The 16,657-nt window shown below is 47.8% G+C and overlaps 1 protein-coding gene across 1 annotated transcript in view; it reads right to left on the minus strand.

Moving 5' to 3' along the window:
- Positions 1–443: 443 nt before the first annotated feature.
- The window catches only part of LOC138514714 (protein NLRC5-like), a 311,017-nt gene continuing 294,803 nt past the window's right edge, over positions 444–16,657 (minus strand). The window contains exons 4-5 of the mRNA XM_069630116.1: positions 7,960–8,158; positions 444–731 (exon numbers count right to left, since the gene is read on the minus strand). Of these exons, the coding sequence (XP_069486217.1) occupies positions 444–731; positions 7,960–8,158 (487 nt within the window). The remainder of the gene's footprint in view (positions 732–7,959; positions 8,159–16,657) is intronic.

Here is a 16,657-nt window from a genome sequence, read left to right on the forward strand (position 1 = left end):
ATTTCTGTGTGTGATATTTCTGGATTTTCTGCATGTATTGGGGAAACAGGGAACATTGGGCCTTATTAAGAGCATGGTAGTTTGGAAACAAGGATACTGGTAGCAACGTACCGGCACCCTTTCTGGGCCGCCATACTCCGACAATGCCGGCAGGGGTCATGGATCACCGTCAGGTCTGACCTTTCGGGAATCCTCGCCCCTACCAGTATTGTCTTCACAGAAGAACCGGCACGTTTACAACTGTGCCAGTGCTACCATGTCCCCAATCACGTCCACGGAATGGGGACTTACAGTTTCCGCCGCCTGATATCCCGGCCCATCGCAACCTGGAATATCCCGGCGGAAACAGTGTTATGAGGTCGGCGGCAACGTGCTGGTAGCAACGGCGGGTTACCGCCGACGTCGTAATGAGGCCCATTGTCTCTTTCTTAGACTGACATTATTTAGAGGGTGAGCGGTTCTGCAAGCAATTCGGAAACATCTTCTGTGTTGTCTGTCTCTTCTGGGTGAAGTTGTGCGTAGTAACAATGATCTATGGTTACTTTCCATGGGTCACTGGTGACATTCCATTCACATTCCGGCAACTGGACATCTGCATCACTAGAATTAATCTTGAGAGCACCATGCTGAGCCTCAAAATGTACCTGCTCCAAAGTGACATCAGTTTGGTAAGCAACATCATTAGTTTGTGTTGCTGTTTGAGTCTTTATGTTCCTCTTCTTCCTAGGCCTCTGATGACAAACAAAACATGCTCAATTTATAGGGCACATACAGAATATATGAATTACAACCTCAAAATGGAATATCAATAAAATAACTCTTGAAGAACTTATTTTTGTTATTTACCCTTGTTTTTCTAATTTTCCTTGAAACAGTCAATTTTGATTTTCCGACCACAAGACCAAGCTGAAAAACAGCTTTTTGGAAATGTATAAACCATGCAATTTGTATGTAAAAATATAACCACATTTAACTATGCAAACTATTAAAACATATTCAATATTACATGAAAGTTAAAATGGATAACTGAAATTTTGCAATATTTTGCAATATCTTATGTATACCTTTGATCCATGTGTCTCTTCAATTTCAACCGCTTCAGTAGTACATTCCTTGTCCATAACAAATTCAACAAAAATTGTTACATTGTTAAACAATTTCATGTTAAAATCTTTGATCTCGCAAAGTACATCTTGAGAAAGTTGACTTAATGATTGTCGACCTTACAATATCAGTTAAACCATGTAAAAAGATATGGTTAATCATCTGATTACAATTTGTACATTATTATTAACATAACATTGAACACTGTGTAAGTGCAACATTTAAAAAAGACATATTTTAAATTGAACTTGATAACCTTCCGAGATGTCATCGGGAGTTGGTGTGAGATCATCCTGCAACATATATTGATTAAATGTGGCCTCTTAATCCCTTAACTGCCAGTCTATGCAAAAAGGACGAGCATACTGTACGAGCATACATGTAAGGAACAAGTTACTTACCTGTAACTGTTGTTCTCCAGCATGGGTCTGGCATGGATTCACATGCTCATGAATATTCCCCGTCGTCAGGCTGGGAATCCTCGGTAAAGAAAAAACCAGTATCAGTTTCGTTTCTGATCTGTCTTTCGTAGTAGTAACCAATCACTGATCTCTGCGTCATACTGACCACAGCCAATGACTGCCCTCTACCTAAGCCCCGCCTCTGGCAGCCATCTTCAGATTTGGAAGCACGTGAAGTGGCAGTATGACCAAGTGAAGAGCCGCAGAGGGGTAGGCGGGAGGGTTCGCATGTGAATCCATGCCAGACCCATGCTGGAGAACAACAGTTACAGGTAAGTAACTTGTTCCTTCTCCAGCATGGGGTCTGGCATGGATTCACATGCTCATGAATAAATAATACATAGCAGTACACACATGCACAACCACGGGAGGTGGCAAAGGCTCAACATTAAGCATTACATCAAACTCAACATTAACCAGACCTTACCTCCTCACCAGGCTCACCTTAGGCGAACAGGTTGCGCAGCACTGCTTGGCCGACCCTGGACTCCTCCCTGGAATCCCGATCGACGCAGTAGAATTTCGTGAAGGTGTGCGTCGACCTCCACGTAGCAGCCCTGCAGATGTCCAGCAGGGGCACACCAGATAGGAACGCTGTGGTAGCTGCGATCGCTCTGGTGGAATGGGCTCTCGGACGGCCAGGCAGCGGTCGGTTTGCCAACCGATGACAGTACATGATACAGCCGGAGAGCCATCTGGAAATGGAAGCCTTCGAGAGAGCCTTCCCCTGATTGACAGGTCCAAAGTTCACAAAGAGTTGTGACGTCTTCCGAAAACACTTTGTGCGGTCCACGTAGAACTTCAGCGCTCTAGCCACATCCAGCGAGTGCAAAGTCCTCTCAGCCGGCGACGAAGGCGACGGGAAGAAAACAGGCAACACCAAGGGTTCGTTGAGGTGGAAGTCCGACGGCACCTTGGGCATGAAGGAGGGGTGCGTCCTGAGCACTACCCTCGTGTCGTGAAAAGTCAAGTACGGGGCCTTGCAGGAAAGGGCCTGGATCTCTCCCACCCGTCGTGCGGAGGTGATGGCCACAAGAAACGCTGTTTTCCACGACAAGAACTTCAACAGGGCCGAGTGCAGGGGCTCGAACGGAGGTCCCATGAGCTTGGTCAGCACCACGTTGAGCTCCCACGCCGGGGCCGGAGCCTTCACTGGCGGGAACGATCTGAACAGTCCCTTCATGAACTCTTTCACCAGACGATGAGACCACAAGGACGTCCGCCCCGTGGTTCTGGTGTATCGGGAGATCGCAGCAAAATGAATCTTGATGGACGCGTGCGCCAGTCCAGCTTTGGCCAGCGTCAGTAGGTACGGCAGTACTTGGGGAGCCGTAATCCGCAGAGGGTTAATCTTCTGTGCGTGGCACCAGACAGAGAACCTCTTCCATTTGTGTCCGTAGCATTTAAGAGTCGAGGACGCCCTGGCCTTTGCAAGAACCTCTCTGCAGTCGGCCGGTATGTCGTATCCTCCAAACTCTAACGCTGCAGGAGCCAGGCCTGCAAGTTCAGCGACTTCGTGTCGTGATGGAGGATGGCGCCTCCTTCCCTGGAGAGCAGATCCGCGTCCACTGGCAGCTTGATTGACGGGGACGCTGACAAGTCCAGAAGGTCCGGGAACCATATCTGCCTCGGCCACGCAGGTGCGACGAGGATCATCCTGCACCGTGACCTCTTGAGCTGGTTGATGAGCCGGATCAGCAATGGCAATGGAGGGAACGCGTATAGGAACAGGCCCTCCCAGGGGAACGAGAAAGCATCGCCCATGCTCCTCGGCTGGGGAAACCTGCTGGCGAACCTCCGGCACTTGGAGTTCGTCGCCGTCGCGAACAGATCGATCTGGGGTGTGCCCCACCGTCGGAAGAGGCGGTCCACTAGATCCTGTCGTAGTTCCCACTCGTGGCACGAGCGCAGCTCCCTGCTGAGTGAGTCGGCGATGGTGTTTTTTATCCCTGCCAGATGAAACGGCACCAGAAACATCCTCTGGGCGACGGCCCAATGCCACAGGTCCTGCGCCTCCCTGGACAGGGCTGGGGACCTGGTTCCGCCCTGTTTCCTGATGTAAAACATGGTGGTGGTGTTGTCGGTGAAGATCCTCACCACCTTGCCCTTGAGGGACGGAAGGAAGGACCTGAGGGCCCAAAACACTGCACGGAGCTCCAGGACGTTGATATGGAGGGACTTCTCCGTCGGGAGCCAAAGGCCTCTCGCGTGCAGATTTTCGGTGTGCGCTCCCCACCCTTCCAGGGAGGCATCCGTGGTCACTGTCTCCTGGTGGCCGGGGTCTGGAAGTCCATGCCCGCCGTCAGATGCACGCGGGTGCCCCACCACCGGATCGCTCGTCGGAAACTCTCGTCGAGTGTGATCCTCTCCTCGAAGCTGCCCGTCGTCTGGATCCAGCGCGCGTCCAGGAACTCCTGCAACGGGCGCATCCGGAGCCTGCACAGGGGGATGAGGTAGATGCAAGAAGACATCATTCCGAGGAGGGACTTGATGGACCTCACCTTGGCCGCGTCCGCAACCAGCATCCGCTGTACCTTGCCCAGAATGGCCCTCGTCCTTTCCTCCGACGGGGAGGCCAGAAGGGACACTGTGTCGAGCTTCGCTCCCAGAAACAGTGCGTCTTGCACGGGCACCAGGTGGGACTTGGCGTAGTTTACGGAGAATCCCAGGTCCGTGAGAAGTTGGACGGTCCTTGCCGTGTGCTCCACGGCGAGCTCCCTCGTCTTGGCTCGGATGAGCCAGTCGTCCAGGTAGGGGTAGACGTGGATCCTCTCTCGGCGCAGCTGCGCCGCCACCGGTGCGAGGCACTTGGTGAACACCCTGGGTGCCGACCGTAGTCCGAAGGGAAGGGCTCTGAACTGATAGTGACGCCCTTGGACCACGAACCTGAGAAACTTTCGGTGTCCCTTTAGGATGGGAATATGGAAGTAGGCATCCTCCAAATCCAACGACGACAGGAAATCGCCCTCCTCCAGCTGACCCAGGACGTGTTGGAGGGTGACCATCCGGAACTTCTGTGCCTTGATGAATTTGTTCAGTCGTCGTAGGTCCAGGATGGGGCGCCATCCTCCCGTCTTCTTCTTCACCAGGAAGTATCTTGAGTAAACTCCGGAGCCCCGAAGCCTCTTTGGGACAAGTTCGATGGCGCCCTTCCTGAGCATCGCCTTTACCTCTAAGAGAAGTTGAGGGACATGAAGTTCTTTCCTGGCCACAGGGGGGACGCGCGGGCACCTTCTCTGAAACTCGAGCGCGTGGCCCTGGGCTAGGGCGTCCAGCACCCAACGGTCGGTGGAGATGGACTCCCACATGCTGACGAAGCTCGCCAGCCGGCCTCCCACCGGGGTGCTTCGGTGGGGGCCCGACCCCATGGCCGGTTCAGTCCTGCTTCGACGAGGCATTGCCGCCTTGACCTCCTTGGCGACGACGGCGGGGTCCGCCTGACTTGCCTCGTCCCCTGTAAGCTTCCTGCGACGACGAATGGGCCGCTTGACGGTAGGTGGAAAACCCGCCGCCGGAACCTTTGGAGGCGCCCTTGCCTCCGCCGCTCCGAAAGGGCGGCCGCCGTTGCTGGAGAACCCTGAGAGCCCGGGCCGTCTCCGTGTCTGCTTTGATGGCTTGAAGGGAATCGTCCACTGTTTTCCCAAACAGGTTGTTTCCATCGAACGGCATGTCCAAGACTCTGGGCTGCACGTCTTGACGGAAGTCAGTAGCCTTGAGCCATCCACGCCGCCTAAGGCACACGCCGTTGCCCAACTGGCGAAATCCAGTGTCGGCGATGTCCGTCGCAATCGTGATGGCGTGGTCCGACGCCACCTCACCTTCCTGCAAGATCTCTAGGGCATCCGCCCTCTTGTCGTCCGGTAGGAAGTCCAGCAGGGGGGCCAGTTTGTACCACAGCTCCCTGTCGTAGCGGGCTACGATAGCCAAGGCGTTGGCCGCCTTAATCGTCGTCGCCGCACCCCCCCCGCTTTCTTCCTGGCCGCTGCGGAGACGACGGAGTCCGGGGTCGGCTGTGCCCGGAGGCACAAGGGGGCCGCGTCCGGGACCCGGTACTTCTTCTCGTACCGATCCCTTCTAGCCGGCGTCGTGGATGGGTTCTTGAGGAGGGCGAGGCCCTCATCCCAAATATCGTCCAGTAGAGGCACTGCGAGGACCGTCTTCCTCTTGGCCTCACGCCGTTGATAAAGGAAACCTTCCTTCTTCTTCTCCTCCAGGCAGAGCTGGAAGAGCTCGGATGCCCTGGCGATCATGGAGTGAAACGATCCAATCTCGTCGGGCGGGGAAGCCCGGGTGGGAGGTGACGACGGCAGATCCTCGTCGTAAACCTCGTCGTCCGTACCCGTCGCGGCCGTGTCAGTCCCCGTATCATCCCCACGAGTCATGGACGGGGAGGAGGGCTGAACGGGGCCCGACGGCTGAAAAAGGAGGTGGAGGGTGAATCCTTCTTTTCTTCTTTTCTTAGGGGGAGGGCTCCCAGAAGGGCCTGGCTCCGGGTCCCCCGACGGGAGTGGTTCCTCCGCTGGTGGTAACGGCAGTGTGGTCCTTATCTCCGAGCATAAGGACTGTATAGCCAACAAAATGGCCGCCGAGTTGTCTTGCGGCGCTGGTAGAGGGGAGTCCGACGGGCGGTCAGGGGCCCCGTCGGCACCCTCGACGATATCGTCATCTCCTGCGTTGGGATCCCTCCCGACGGGCTGGTCTTCTTCCTCAAAGGTCTTAGACGACCCCTCGGATTTCTTCCTCTTCTTCTCGCCTGACGGGCTCTTCCATTCCAGCCAGTTGGCGAGACGTTGATGGCGGTCCTTCATGGTCCGCTCCGACATGTTGCCGCAAAACGCACAGTCCTTCTCCATGTGCGTCTTGTCCTCATGTAGGCAGTAAAGACAAAAGGAGTGTTCGTCCTCCTTAAAGACATTCTGCAGCTGGCATCCAGGGCAGACCCTGAACAGTTTTCCGGGCGTTGAGCTTCCCTTCTCCTGGGCCATGTCCGAGATGGGCCTGAGAAACTTCTGGAGTCCTCCAAAAGCGTAGCTCGACGAAATCTTCACCCTTGAGGGGCGTAGACGAATCCGACACGGGTCCCCGTTGATCGGATGAAGAGTCGGTGGAGCTTGAGGCTCTTTTTGACCGAAAAAACGAAGTTTTTGAGAAAAAACGTGAAAAAATAGCACTAACGCTCGAGAGCAATAGCACGAGGATCCCAACACTTGAACGTGCGGTAAAAATCTGAAGATGGCTGCCAAAGGCGGGGCTTAGGTAGAGGGCAGTCATTGGCTGTGGTCAGTATGACGCAGAGATCAGTGATTGGTTACTACTACGAAAGACAGATCAGAAACGAAACTGATACTGGTTTTTTCTTTACCGAGGATTCCCAGCCTGACGACGGGGAATATTCATGAGCATGTGAATCCATGCCAGACCCCATGCTGGAGAATGTTTATTTCTTAACCAATTACATTTTTCACTGGGCAGCTAACGTTTATGAGCATAAGCACACACCATTCATATAGTGAAAGGGTCTATGTTATTCAGTAACAAAGTACTTTTTTCTGAAGGTTTACCTTAATGGTTGCATGTGTTTCTGCGATAAATACATCAAAGTTGCTGATCTAATGCTTTGCAATTTACTGACAATATTGAAAAATTATCAAAAAAATAACATCTTAAATTTCAACAAGATATTTTTAATCAACAACTTTTAATGTATTCAATACATTCTCACTTCCCAGACCTCATCCTCCAGACCATTTTCAGTTGAATAGTACGTTGTTGAACTTCCAGCCTCTAAAAGATGTAAAAGCAAAATCCCCCAAAAATGTACATGCAAAAGATGGTTGATATTGACATAGAATCTCAGTCCTTTAATCCATAGATATATTCATACCAGTGTTCAATAGAAAAAGTACATTAGTATTATAATTTAGACCATATCAAAAGCTAAATAAAAAATAAGTTTATGTGCAAGTCACTTGGCCTCACCATTTGGATGTTGAACGTGTCTGTTGTTTCCTCCATGGTAGCGGTCTATAATTCGATCAGTGCAGTCAACGTAAATATAGACACGGTGACAAAATGACCTATTTTTAAAGGACGCAATGCAAGTGTTTCGAAAGGCTACCATTGTACTGAACTATTCATGTATCCCTAAAGTAGGGATAAACAATGTAATCTAAAATTAAACATTTTAAAACCACAGTACATTGTTTCACAAAGGAAACTTGTGTAGTACAATGTCAATGGATATATTCCCCAATAACTCAAAACCGTTCATTATGTTACCTGTTCACAGACTATTTGAATATATTGAGTGATCATTTAGAAGACATATTATACAGAATACATTTGTCAAATGGTAAAATACAATAAAATAAAAAATTCAGCATCCACTACTCACCTGTGTCAGGGTGAGCTGAAATTTAGTTGGAACTGAATTGGGAAGTAATTTGCGAATGAATCTGGGGCGATGCTTTTTGGTATAATGTGATGGTTCGTACATATCTTCTGAGAAGTGCAAGCTGCAGACACAGAATCGATTGCCCCTCACTTCATCCAAGATATCTTTGGCTCTGTTTTCAATCTCGGACACTGGAAAGCTGCAGTTCAACAGCCATGTTTTTATTAAATGTAAATCCTTTGGAAGTACATGCAGGACTGTATGTTGACTTTTGGCATGGCTGATATAAGGGAACCCAAAACAATGCATGAAGGCATTGTTAGATTGTACTTATGATCTGTTAAAAGAAAAAGTATATTACCATTAAAAAGTATCACAGTGAATAAATGAATCATCACATTGCTTTGATAATAAAACATTTTTACATTATAAAAGTCACAGCTAAAGCAAACATGCATTGAAAAAATCCACTACAAAAGATTACATTTGGTAACAATACTATGTAATGTTATGTGCTAATTACAGAGATAAAAATACATAGGACAGTTGATATGGTGTAGACTTTTTGAATAAATTAAAATGAGGATAGGAAGTGGCCAAGCATAGAACGTTGACACTACAGAAAACAATAATAAAAGTTGATTAACCTTTACTAATAAGAACAGATGAGCCGATTCAGCAAGCAAGGTAAATGTGGATAGATGGCGATATCCGAGATGTTTTCTTAGCAACTTCCACATTGTTTACAAAGGCTTACAGAAGTGGGTGTGTATGTGAATGTCTGACGTGTTTGTTCACACCCACCAGGCCTCTATGACAATATTTGACCTTCTCGATCACGCAAGTGCACCCCCCTTGCGAGTGCACGGCTGCAGGTGCCATTGATACCGGAGAGGAGATGGATGTGGATGGGGGAGCGTAATGGGCCTGGAACACAGTCAAAGGACTCAGAGATATGTAGATTGCAGGCACGGGGTCTTCAAAGGGGAGTCTGGAGACGCCAGGTCTGGGGTGGCAATGGGGCCAATGGTCATTGTGCCAAAGAACCCTTTGAAGTGTACATGGTATTCGGCACCTTGAGTGTTCCCATCCACCCAGCTCACTTGTGAACGCACGCCCACAGGTGAGAGCTTCCATTGATACTGGAGGCGGGATGGTTGTGGATGAGGGGAACGCAATAGGACAGTAAACAGTAAACACACCGATCTTTCACGATCCTCTTAGATAATTGGACATGTTGTGACAAGCACTTTTGAGCAATTTTTCATATCAACTCATTTTTTAAATTTAGTTTGGTATAGTGGATGGCAATGACAAACTACAAATTGTGCTGCTGCGGTTGAGATATTTATTGTATAAATCCACGGTATTGTCTGTAGTCACTCAGGAATTTCTCACAAATGGCTCAAACCACACAGGCAGGTATTACTCGTTGAATGCGGAATCCCAGTCTTCCATGAATCCACCATGTAAACGCACGATAGGCCACAAGTTTGTACCACCTGTGTAAGAGATACAGAAATAGTTTACTTGAATGTACCCAATAATTGAATTTATTTTGTTTGCACTACCTTTTAAAATGTACGGCATTGTTATGCTTTAAAAAGTACCTTTTCGTGCAAAGTACTGACAGTACTTGTGTGATTTCAAGTAGGAATTGATTAGAAATGTGAACGCCCATTCCAAAAAAACTGTTTGAGAGATGGAGAAATATTGCTTTTAACTTCCAAGTGAAAGAAACTTAATGTTTGGACATTACATCTAGTGATGAATACTTTGGTTTGAGATTAAAAAGAGAAATGTATTCAATTTACAGAAAATGTCTTTCGTCAGTGATCCATCGAAGTTATAATGATGTAGGGGAACCACATGCAATGTTAGCTGTCTTGGTTGTCAAACACACAACATATATAGAGTAAACTTACTTGTTACATAGCGGTGGTGTGTCTTCTTCGGCAATGTATGCCAAGCAGCTAGAGTTTTCTCTGCAACAGAGGTTCACCAACACAGTTGGCATAACCTCAAAACAATGGCAGGTACACCAGGTGGAAATGTCTTCTATGCGAATGGGTTCATGCTCCGGTGCCTCATCATCACATCTTTCATCTGATTCGCCATTGTCTCAACTTCTTTCTCTTTCAGAGATTTCCTCTTCTGAATATTCAGGCTTGTACAAGTAGGGCTGAATTGTTGCCATAGTTCCTGAATATTGAAGAAATACAGAATCAAGAGTGAGAAACATTCCATGTAAATTCCATGTTAAAGAAAGACAAGTGAAGAAACAGTCATGTTACAAAAACCCATAGTGCAAAGATAAGATTATTAGGCTCAAACTTTGAAAGTTCTCAAGGACACATGTAAAGAACATGCCATGTTAAAGTAGAATTTAAATATGGTTTGGTAAAGACATTTGTACATAATATAAGAAATAATTAAATAAAAAGCGACTACTGAGTTCATTCATTTTAGGCAGAATAAGTACCGGTTCTCAGTGTGTCGCACTTGGCAGATAGCTGAACAGTGCAGAAACAAGTCAGTGAGGCTTGAAATGAAATACACTGACACGAAGGAAAAATAAACTCCAACATTGTGTGATCAGAAAGGGTTTGTTTACACTTGTCGAAGAAAGAGGTGTCTTGGGCTTTCCATGGAGACATGTCAATAGATTGCGCACAGAAGACGTGCTTTTGGAAAGGGGCATGAGCGCCTAGTGATGACAGCTTTAGGGGCGGGTGGTCTGAATTACTGCTGCAAGGGCACTTGAAGCAATGGATCAACGGATAAGATTAGCACAAGATGGCGGTACTCGACCCGTCGTTTTTGCATGTGTAAAAGTGAGAAAAACTAAGGTAAGATGAATTGTAATTGTTTTTAACATTGATCAATGCATTCTTAAAAATACATGCCTGATCGATTGGGCCAATACAATTTCAGAGCAAACTACCCCTTTAAGCAGGCCCTAAGAACCTTTCAAACCTACCTCACTGTAACTTGCCTCAGGATCCAAAAGGGCCACAAACCCTCAAGTAGTTTAATGCACATGAAGGGGTAATACCCAAAGTTGATCATATAGGCCATCTGCTTACAGGGGATGGACATCACTATTAAGCACAGGCCTGGTGGTTGTGACCATGACAATGCAGACGGCTCTTTCTAGAATACACAACCGACTAGAACCTGAGACCCATCCCATGAGGGATTATGTAGCCCGTGACCCAAATAGGGCCGGTATGGGGGGGCTGCATGCTTGTCCCCCTAAGGGAAAACTAGAAATAAAGACAGAGACACAATGTTGTGCAAATAAAATACTTTAATGAGTATGTGTTTGGGTTTTAAGTGAACTGTGCTTACTTAGACTGGTCCATCTAGTCCACCATGGGGCTGGATGAATATCAGAAAAGAAAAAAAAAGGGACAGAACTCCCCTTCCCAAGAGTGGGCTGGGCGGGGGAGAAGAGATTAAAAAAGAAAAACTGTTTGGAAGAAAAAGAGTTGGAAAATCAAACAAAAGAAGGAGAAGGAGGAGACTGTTGGCTTTCTTGGGGGCTGTGATATTGAGCAGCCCCACAAGGTCTAAAAACAATTACACATATGTCCATGTGAATGGGCTACCCAGAGTAATAACTGTGAACCCCAGGCTGTGTGCACGGAGCAACCCGGGCACCCATTGGGACATGGCCATTGTCGGCCCGCCAATGGGCCAGATCGAACTGGCCTTTTCTCAAAGGCAACATGTGCAGTGCTGTCCAGAGAAAAGAATAAAGACCAGCCCAGTCTGGGCTACATGGCAGGGGCAGCCCAAACTGGGTGAACGTACGAACCCCTGATGACCTGAGCCTTGGCCAAATTGGACGGGCCACAACATTAAGCCCTTCTGGGCCACGCATGCCAGGCAGCCCCGGAGGCAAAGAGGGAGATGGAGTAAGTCTGCCCTTCCTGCTGAGGGCGGGGCAGTGAAGGAAGCCCTGGACTGCCAGAGCAGCTCAGGTGAAGAGGAGTCCCCAGCCGCTCTCATCGCTGCTGGGGTGAAGATGCGGTGGCCCGCCCCCTTTATCCCTCTGGCACAGAGAAAAAAGGGATGGGGCTGTCAGTGCACCACAGGCATGACACTGACAACATCTCGCCCCATAATGAAGGGAACACCGCCTGAATTTAGGATGGCCCTGAGGGCGTGGTGGTGATCCAAGAAGTGCTGTGGGGCTGCGGCGGTGAGCGCAGGAAGCCTCTCAGGACATGAGCTACCCAGAAGAGACCAATGGGCCACGGGGTCATGGAGGTGACATTGAGCAGTCCCCCAGGGACAGGGCTCACCCACAAACTGTGCTGCATGTACGGGCCACACACAGTGAGATCAGGAGACCCCAGGTGGTTGATGCGGCCACCCATAAGAACAAACTATGGGGAACAGGCCCAATTGCATCAGGGGCAGACTGACTGATCTCCAGGACAGCCCCTAATAAGATACTGAGAAGGGGCGGTTGACTTCAGCAGCCTTCCCTTTGTTATATAATATGTATTAGATGTTCTTTATGTTTTGGTTGATAGTGTATGTATATACATTTATTTTTTTACGTGCATGTTAATAGTAAGTAGGGGTAGTTGTTTATATATAGAGCATGTTTATAGTTATAATAATGTTTAGTGTGTAGTTAATTAAGGGAAATATTATGGGGAGGTTTATAGTATTAGGTAGAAGGGCTAGAGGGTGTTAGTACCGTGGCATGAGGCAGGTAAGGAAATTGGCAGCCAGTCTGAGGCCACTTACGGAGTGGGGGCGCCTATGGAGTGCCACTCTCTGGCCTCGCCCTTCAGTGGGTGGTGCCAGGTGTAGGGCAGATTTATGTTCCTTCGGTTTTGCCCTATGGATCTTCCTATGACCCTCTAAGGAAAGGTGGGGCAGACGGGGCTGATCCCTTTTTGAAAGAACTCAAGCCAGGGGGAACTTAGAAGGGGATTAGCAAGTAGAAGGGTAGATTGGTTCGAAAGGTTTGTAATTTTGTAAATAAAGAGGTATTCCATTGCTTGACTCCAAGTCAGGATTAATCCAAAGCCTCACTGAGAGTGTGGCTTTGTTTTTATGCTCTCTGCCTTAAGAGTCATAGCTCCTAAAACAGTTGTACCCCAAAGGTACTCCATAGTGTCCCAGACATAGGGCCTCATTACACGGATGGTGGTGGACCAAGGTGCTATTAGCACCTTGGTCCATGCCGGTAAAATACCGGCACCGCCTTGGTGGAAAGGGGAATTACCGCCCTATTCCAAGGTTGGCGGGGCGGTAATTCCCCTTTCCCCCATTGCCCTTGCCCATTCCCATTTTTGCCCCATAGGGCTCTATGGGAATGAGGAAGGCGCTAATTACGGTGCCGCAAATTGCGGTACCGTAATTAGCTCCCTGGTCCCTTTGCGGGTTGGTTTTTAACGCCTGCAAAAAGCAGGCGTTAAATTCACCAACCCGCAAAGGGACCTCGTAGCAAGGCGGTAATGGTTTACTGGTACCGGTAAACCCTTACCGCCTACCGTGTAATGAGGCCCATAGTGTCCTCTCTCTGTTGCCCATGCAGCTTGGCTACTGGTTGCTTTTTCACATTTGTAAAATGGTTGCAGTGGTTGAAGTTCATTTTACGTGGCTGGGTCCTTTTTGACCCTCTCTTCCATTCACCAAACTACAGGTTGTCTTTGTTTGCCTTGAAGACCTGAGCTGTCACATGATTATCCCTTGTCCCTCTAAGTGTATGTAAAGGTAAGTGGACATCTAGGGCCACTGGATTCCTGCGTGTCAAGACGGGGGCTGTAGTTAGCTTAAAACCAGTTCTAACTGTCATATGCAGTTTCCTCTATGGGATTGTGTGGATTCATTCCTTTGTGTGAGGGATTCTTCCAGAATGCATGGGTGTGCTTGGAAGGATGACCTGCCATTGGCTGAACATCCATCTGTATGAATGATTCTTGATGTTGTGATTAGATGATGTATTCACTCACTGCTCCCAAACGGAATAAAAGCAGAACTCCTTAACCACTCACTTTGTCTACTGCTAGAAGTCTGTACCTGCACTCTCAAAGGCCTGCTGCTTGATGAAGGATAACAATTCTGCACCAGCTTCCTTTAGCACTCCAAAGCTCTGCCTCTCCCAGATGACCAGAAGGAACCCAATGCTCCAGCGCTCCTTTCCCCATATCTGGTGGAGACAACTGGATCACAGCTCCAGCTCCTGCTCAGAGGTGTCATCTCCCTGAAGGTTCTGACCTTGCCTGCATTGCTGGAGACAGAATTGCATGTTCCTTTGTGAAGACTCCCTGTGCTGAACCAATAGAGAATCTTTGTCCCAGGACATCAGGCAAGTGCCCTCGTGCCATCTACCCTTACTGGGAATCTCCAGGGGCCTGCACCTCCCTTATTCCTACAACCACACGGCTGAACTTTCCCCCCCAAACCTTTTTCTGTAGATGGCTCCTGTGTGGTATGAGGTCTTCAGCCTTTTCAAAATATGTGTTCTTCCTTGGACTCTCTTCAAGACAACGTCATCCGAAGCCGAATCATGTGCTCAAAGCCGACGTGGGAGGCCAGCATCAATAACTACCGCCGACTACAGCCAATTCGCCTTTCCATTTCTCTGGCTCCAACCCTCGATCTGGAAATCACAAAATCTTCATTAAAAATCCTTCCTAAGGGTCTGCTGCACTCATGACTCATCACTGCAACCTAACGTGGTTGCCAAACAATGTACAACGTGGCCACCTTTGGAAACAGCTTGCTGCAAAACTGTGTTTTCTCTCCAAGGGTATTGCTCTCCTGACTCGCTGACACTGCTTGTGATTCTTTTAATTGAGCATGTCTTCATCCTTGGGCCTCTTCTTCTTCAGCAAAGGTTTTCTGTGAGTCTCACTCCACAGAAACCTCAGAATCTGCTTCTTGGGAAGACTTTCACCAAAGGTTACTCTTTACAGACAAAGACTGACCCAAATCCACACAACTGGTCTACCTTGGTTTCTGTAAACTTGCTGGGAAAGATTAAAAAAAACGGTTTAAATACCTGTTAGTGCCTTTTCTTTTCCAGGAAAGATTCTCATTGAACTCTAAAGATCTCTTCATGAAGCTGATACATTGTGACATCTTTTGTTTTACAAAGTTCATTTACCTGTACGTGTGGTGATTTTTCACTGTGCCTTTTTGTATTTAAGGATTATATTTAAAAAATATAATATTGTGTGTGGACCTAGGAGTTAGGCCTTGGCTGCTCGGTCACGACTACTACTTGGAGATCTGGATGAGCTTGAGGGACCTCGATGAGCTTGAGAGAGTACCTAATTTAGGAAGGTACACTTAAAGACCCTGACCACAGGGCTTAAGGAAACGCTCTGTAACAATAATCAAGTACTGTAAGAAACAGATATCACAACTACCCAAGCTAAGTATACATTTTGTACTGACTGCTTAACGGTGAAGTGTGAGTTCTGAGGCTGATGGAGTCACTTCTCAAGTATCTCTGAAAACCAACACTGCCTTGCCGACGCACTCGGTAAAACGCGTTTTTAAAAGGAACCATTGAAGATTGCAGTGCTTGAAATGCTGTATTTACTGTGAGAAGAAAAAACGGTAATAAATGTAGGACATCAGAGACACCCCTATAAATGTTAAACTGCCTTTAAATGGCATATAATTCTTGTGCAGAAAAAGATTCCATTAAATATCTTTTTTGTCATACTTCCTTGGAGAATTCCGCTCTCCTCAAGCCCAAGTCCTTTGGAGGCACACATATTTGGTTTGACTGTGACATAGCTTTAAATTTCCATGTGTTTATTTGAAAGTACCAATTCACATGTTCTGCTCAATTCTGAATACCCCCCCTCCTGCATCTTCCGGAAAGATTTGGATTGATCCAAAGCTAGTTTTCATTTTTAACATTGTTTATATTGATGGTTATGTTATGTTTATATGTTACTAAGTTTTTATACGGAGCCAAATCTCACACCTTTTCCCCATCCTACCAAGTAGGATACCTAGGAACTCGACCCCCCGCCGACCTTTCCCGACACAAACACTTTCTCACAGACAGTTCACCGTGAGTGACAACGTACTAACCCCAGAGCTGTATACCTCACATGTCCCACCACTATGGCGAGGCAAGGTCAGGCAATTACGGATCATTACACACACCTGACTTCCATCCCACTTCCCCACACGGATAAAAGGCGGAGCACGAAAGCACACTCTGAGCGAGGCAAAACACACAAGAAAACAGCAGTTCCAAGATGACAGTTAATACAAGGAGAAAGACGGCGAGACCAGAGAGGGTTACACTGAGGGAAGTACCCTTGACCTGTAAGGACTGTTACTTTTGTGAGCTGATCAAACCTGTAAAGTGTGTCAGAGGTACCCGGGGCTCTCCCGCATCGATAACCAAGGCGGGGAGGAGCGATTGCCGCCGTGGTACTTTCCTTGGCTCCTACAACACAGCAGCGTCCGAAAAGACAGCAAAGCCGGTGAGTCGGAGAGACTGATATCAAAACCGCGTGTGTTTTGAACCAAGGTTGCAAGCGGCAACATTGTATAAAGAGAACAGTGTGTGAAGAGTTTGTGGTAAGCGACATGAATACAATTGGAAGCCAAAGGAAGTAATTAAACTTTGGGAGGCGTAGATGGATTGATCCAAAGCTAGTTTTAATTTTTAACATTTTTTATATTGATGGTTATGTTGTGT

This window comes from Ambystoma mexicanum, chromosome 12 (genome assembly GCF_040938575.1).
Source record: "Ambystoma mexicanum isolate Mex_15411 chromosome 12, UKY_AmexF1_1, whole genome shotgun sequence".
Taxonomy (NCBI): Eukaryota; Metazoa; Chordata; class Amphibia; order Caudata; family Ambystomatidae; genus Ambystoma; species Ambystoma mexicanum.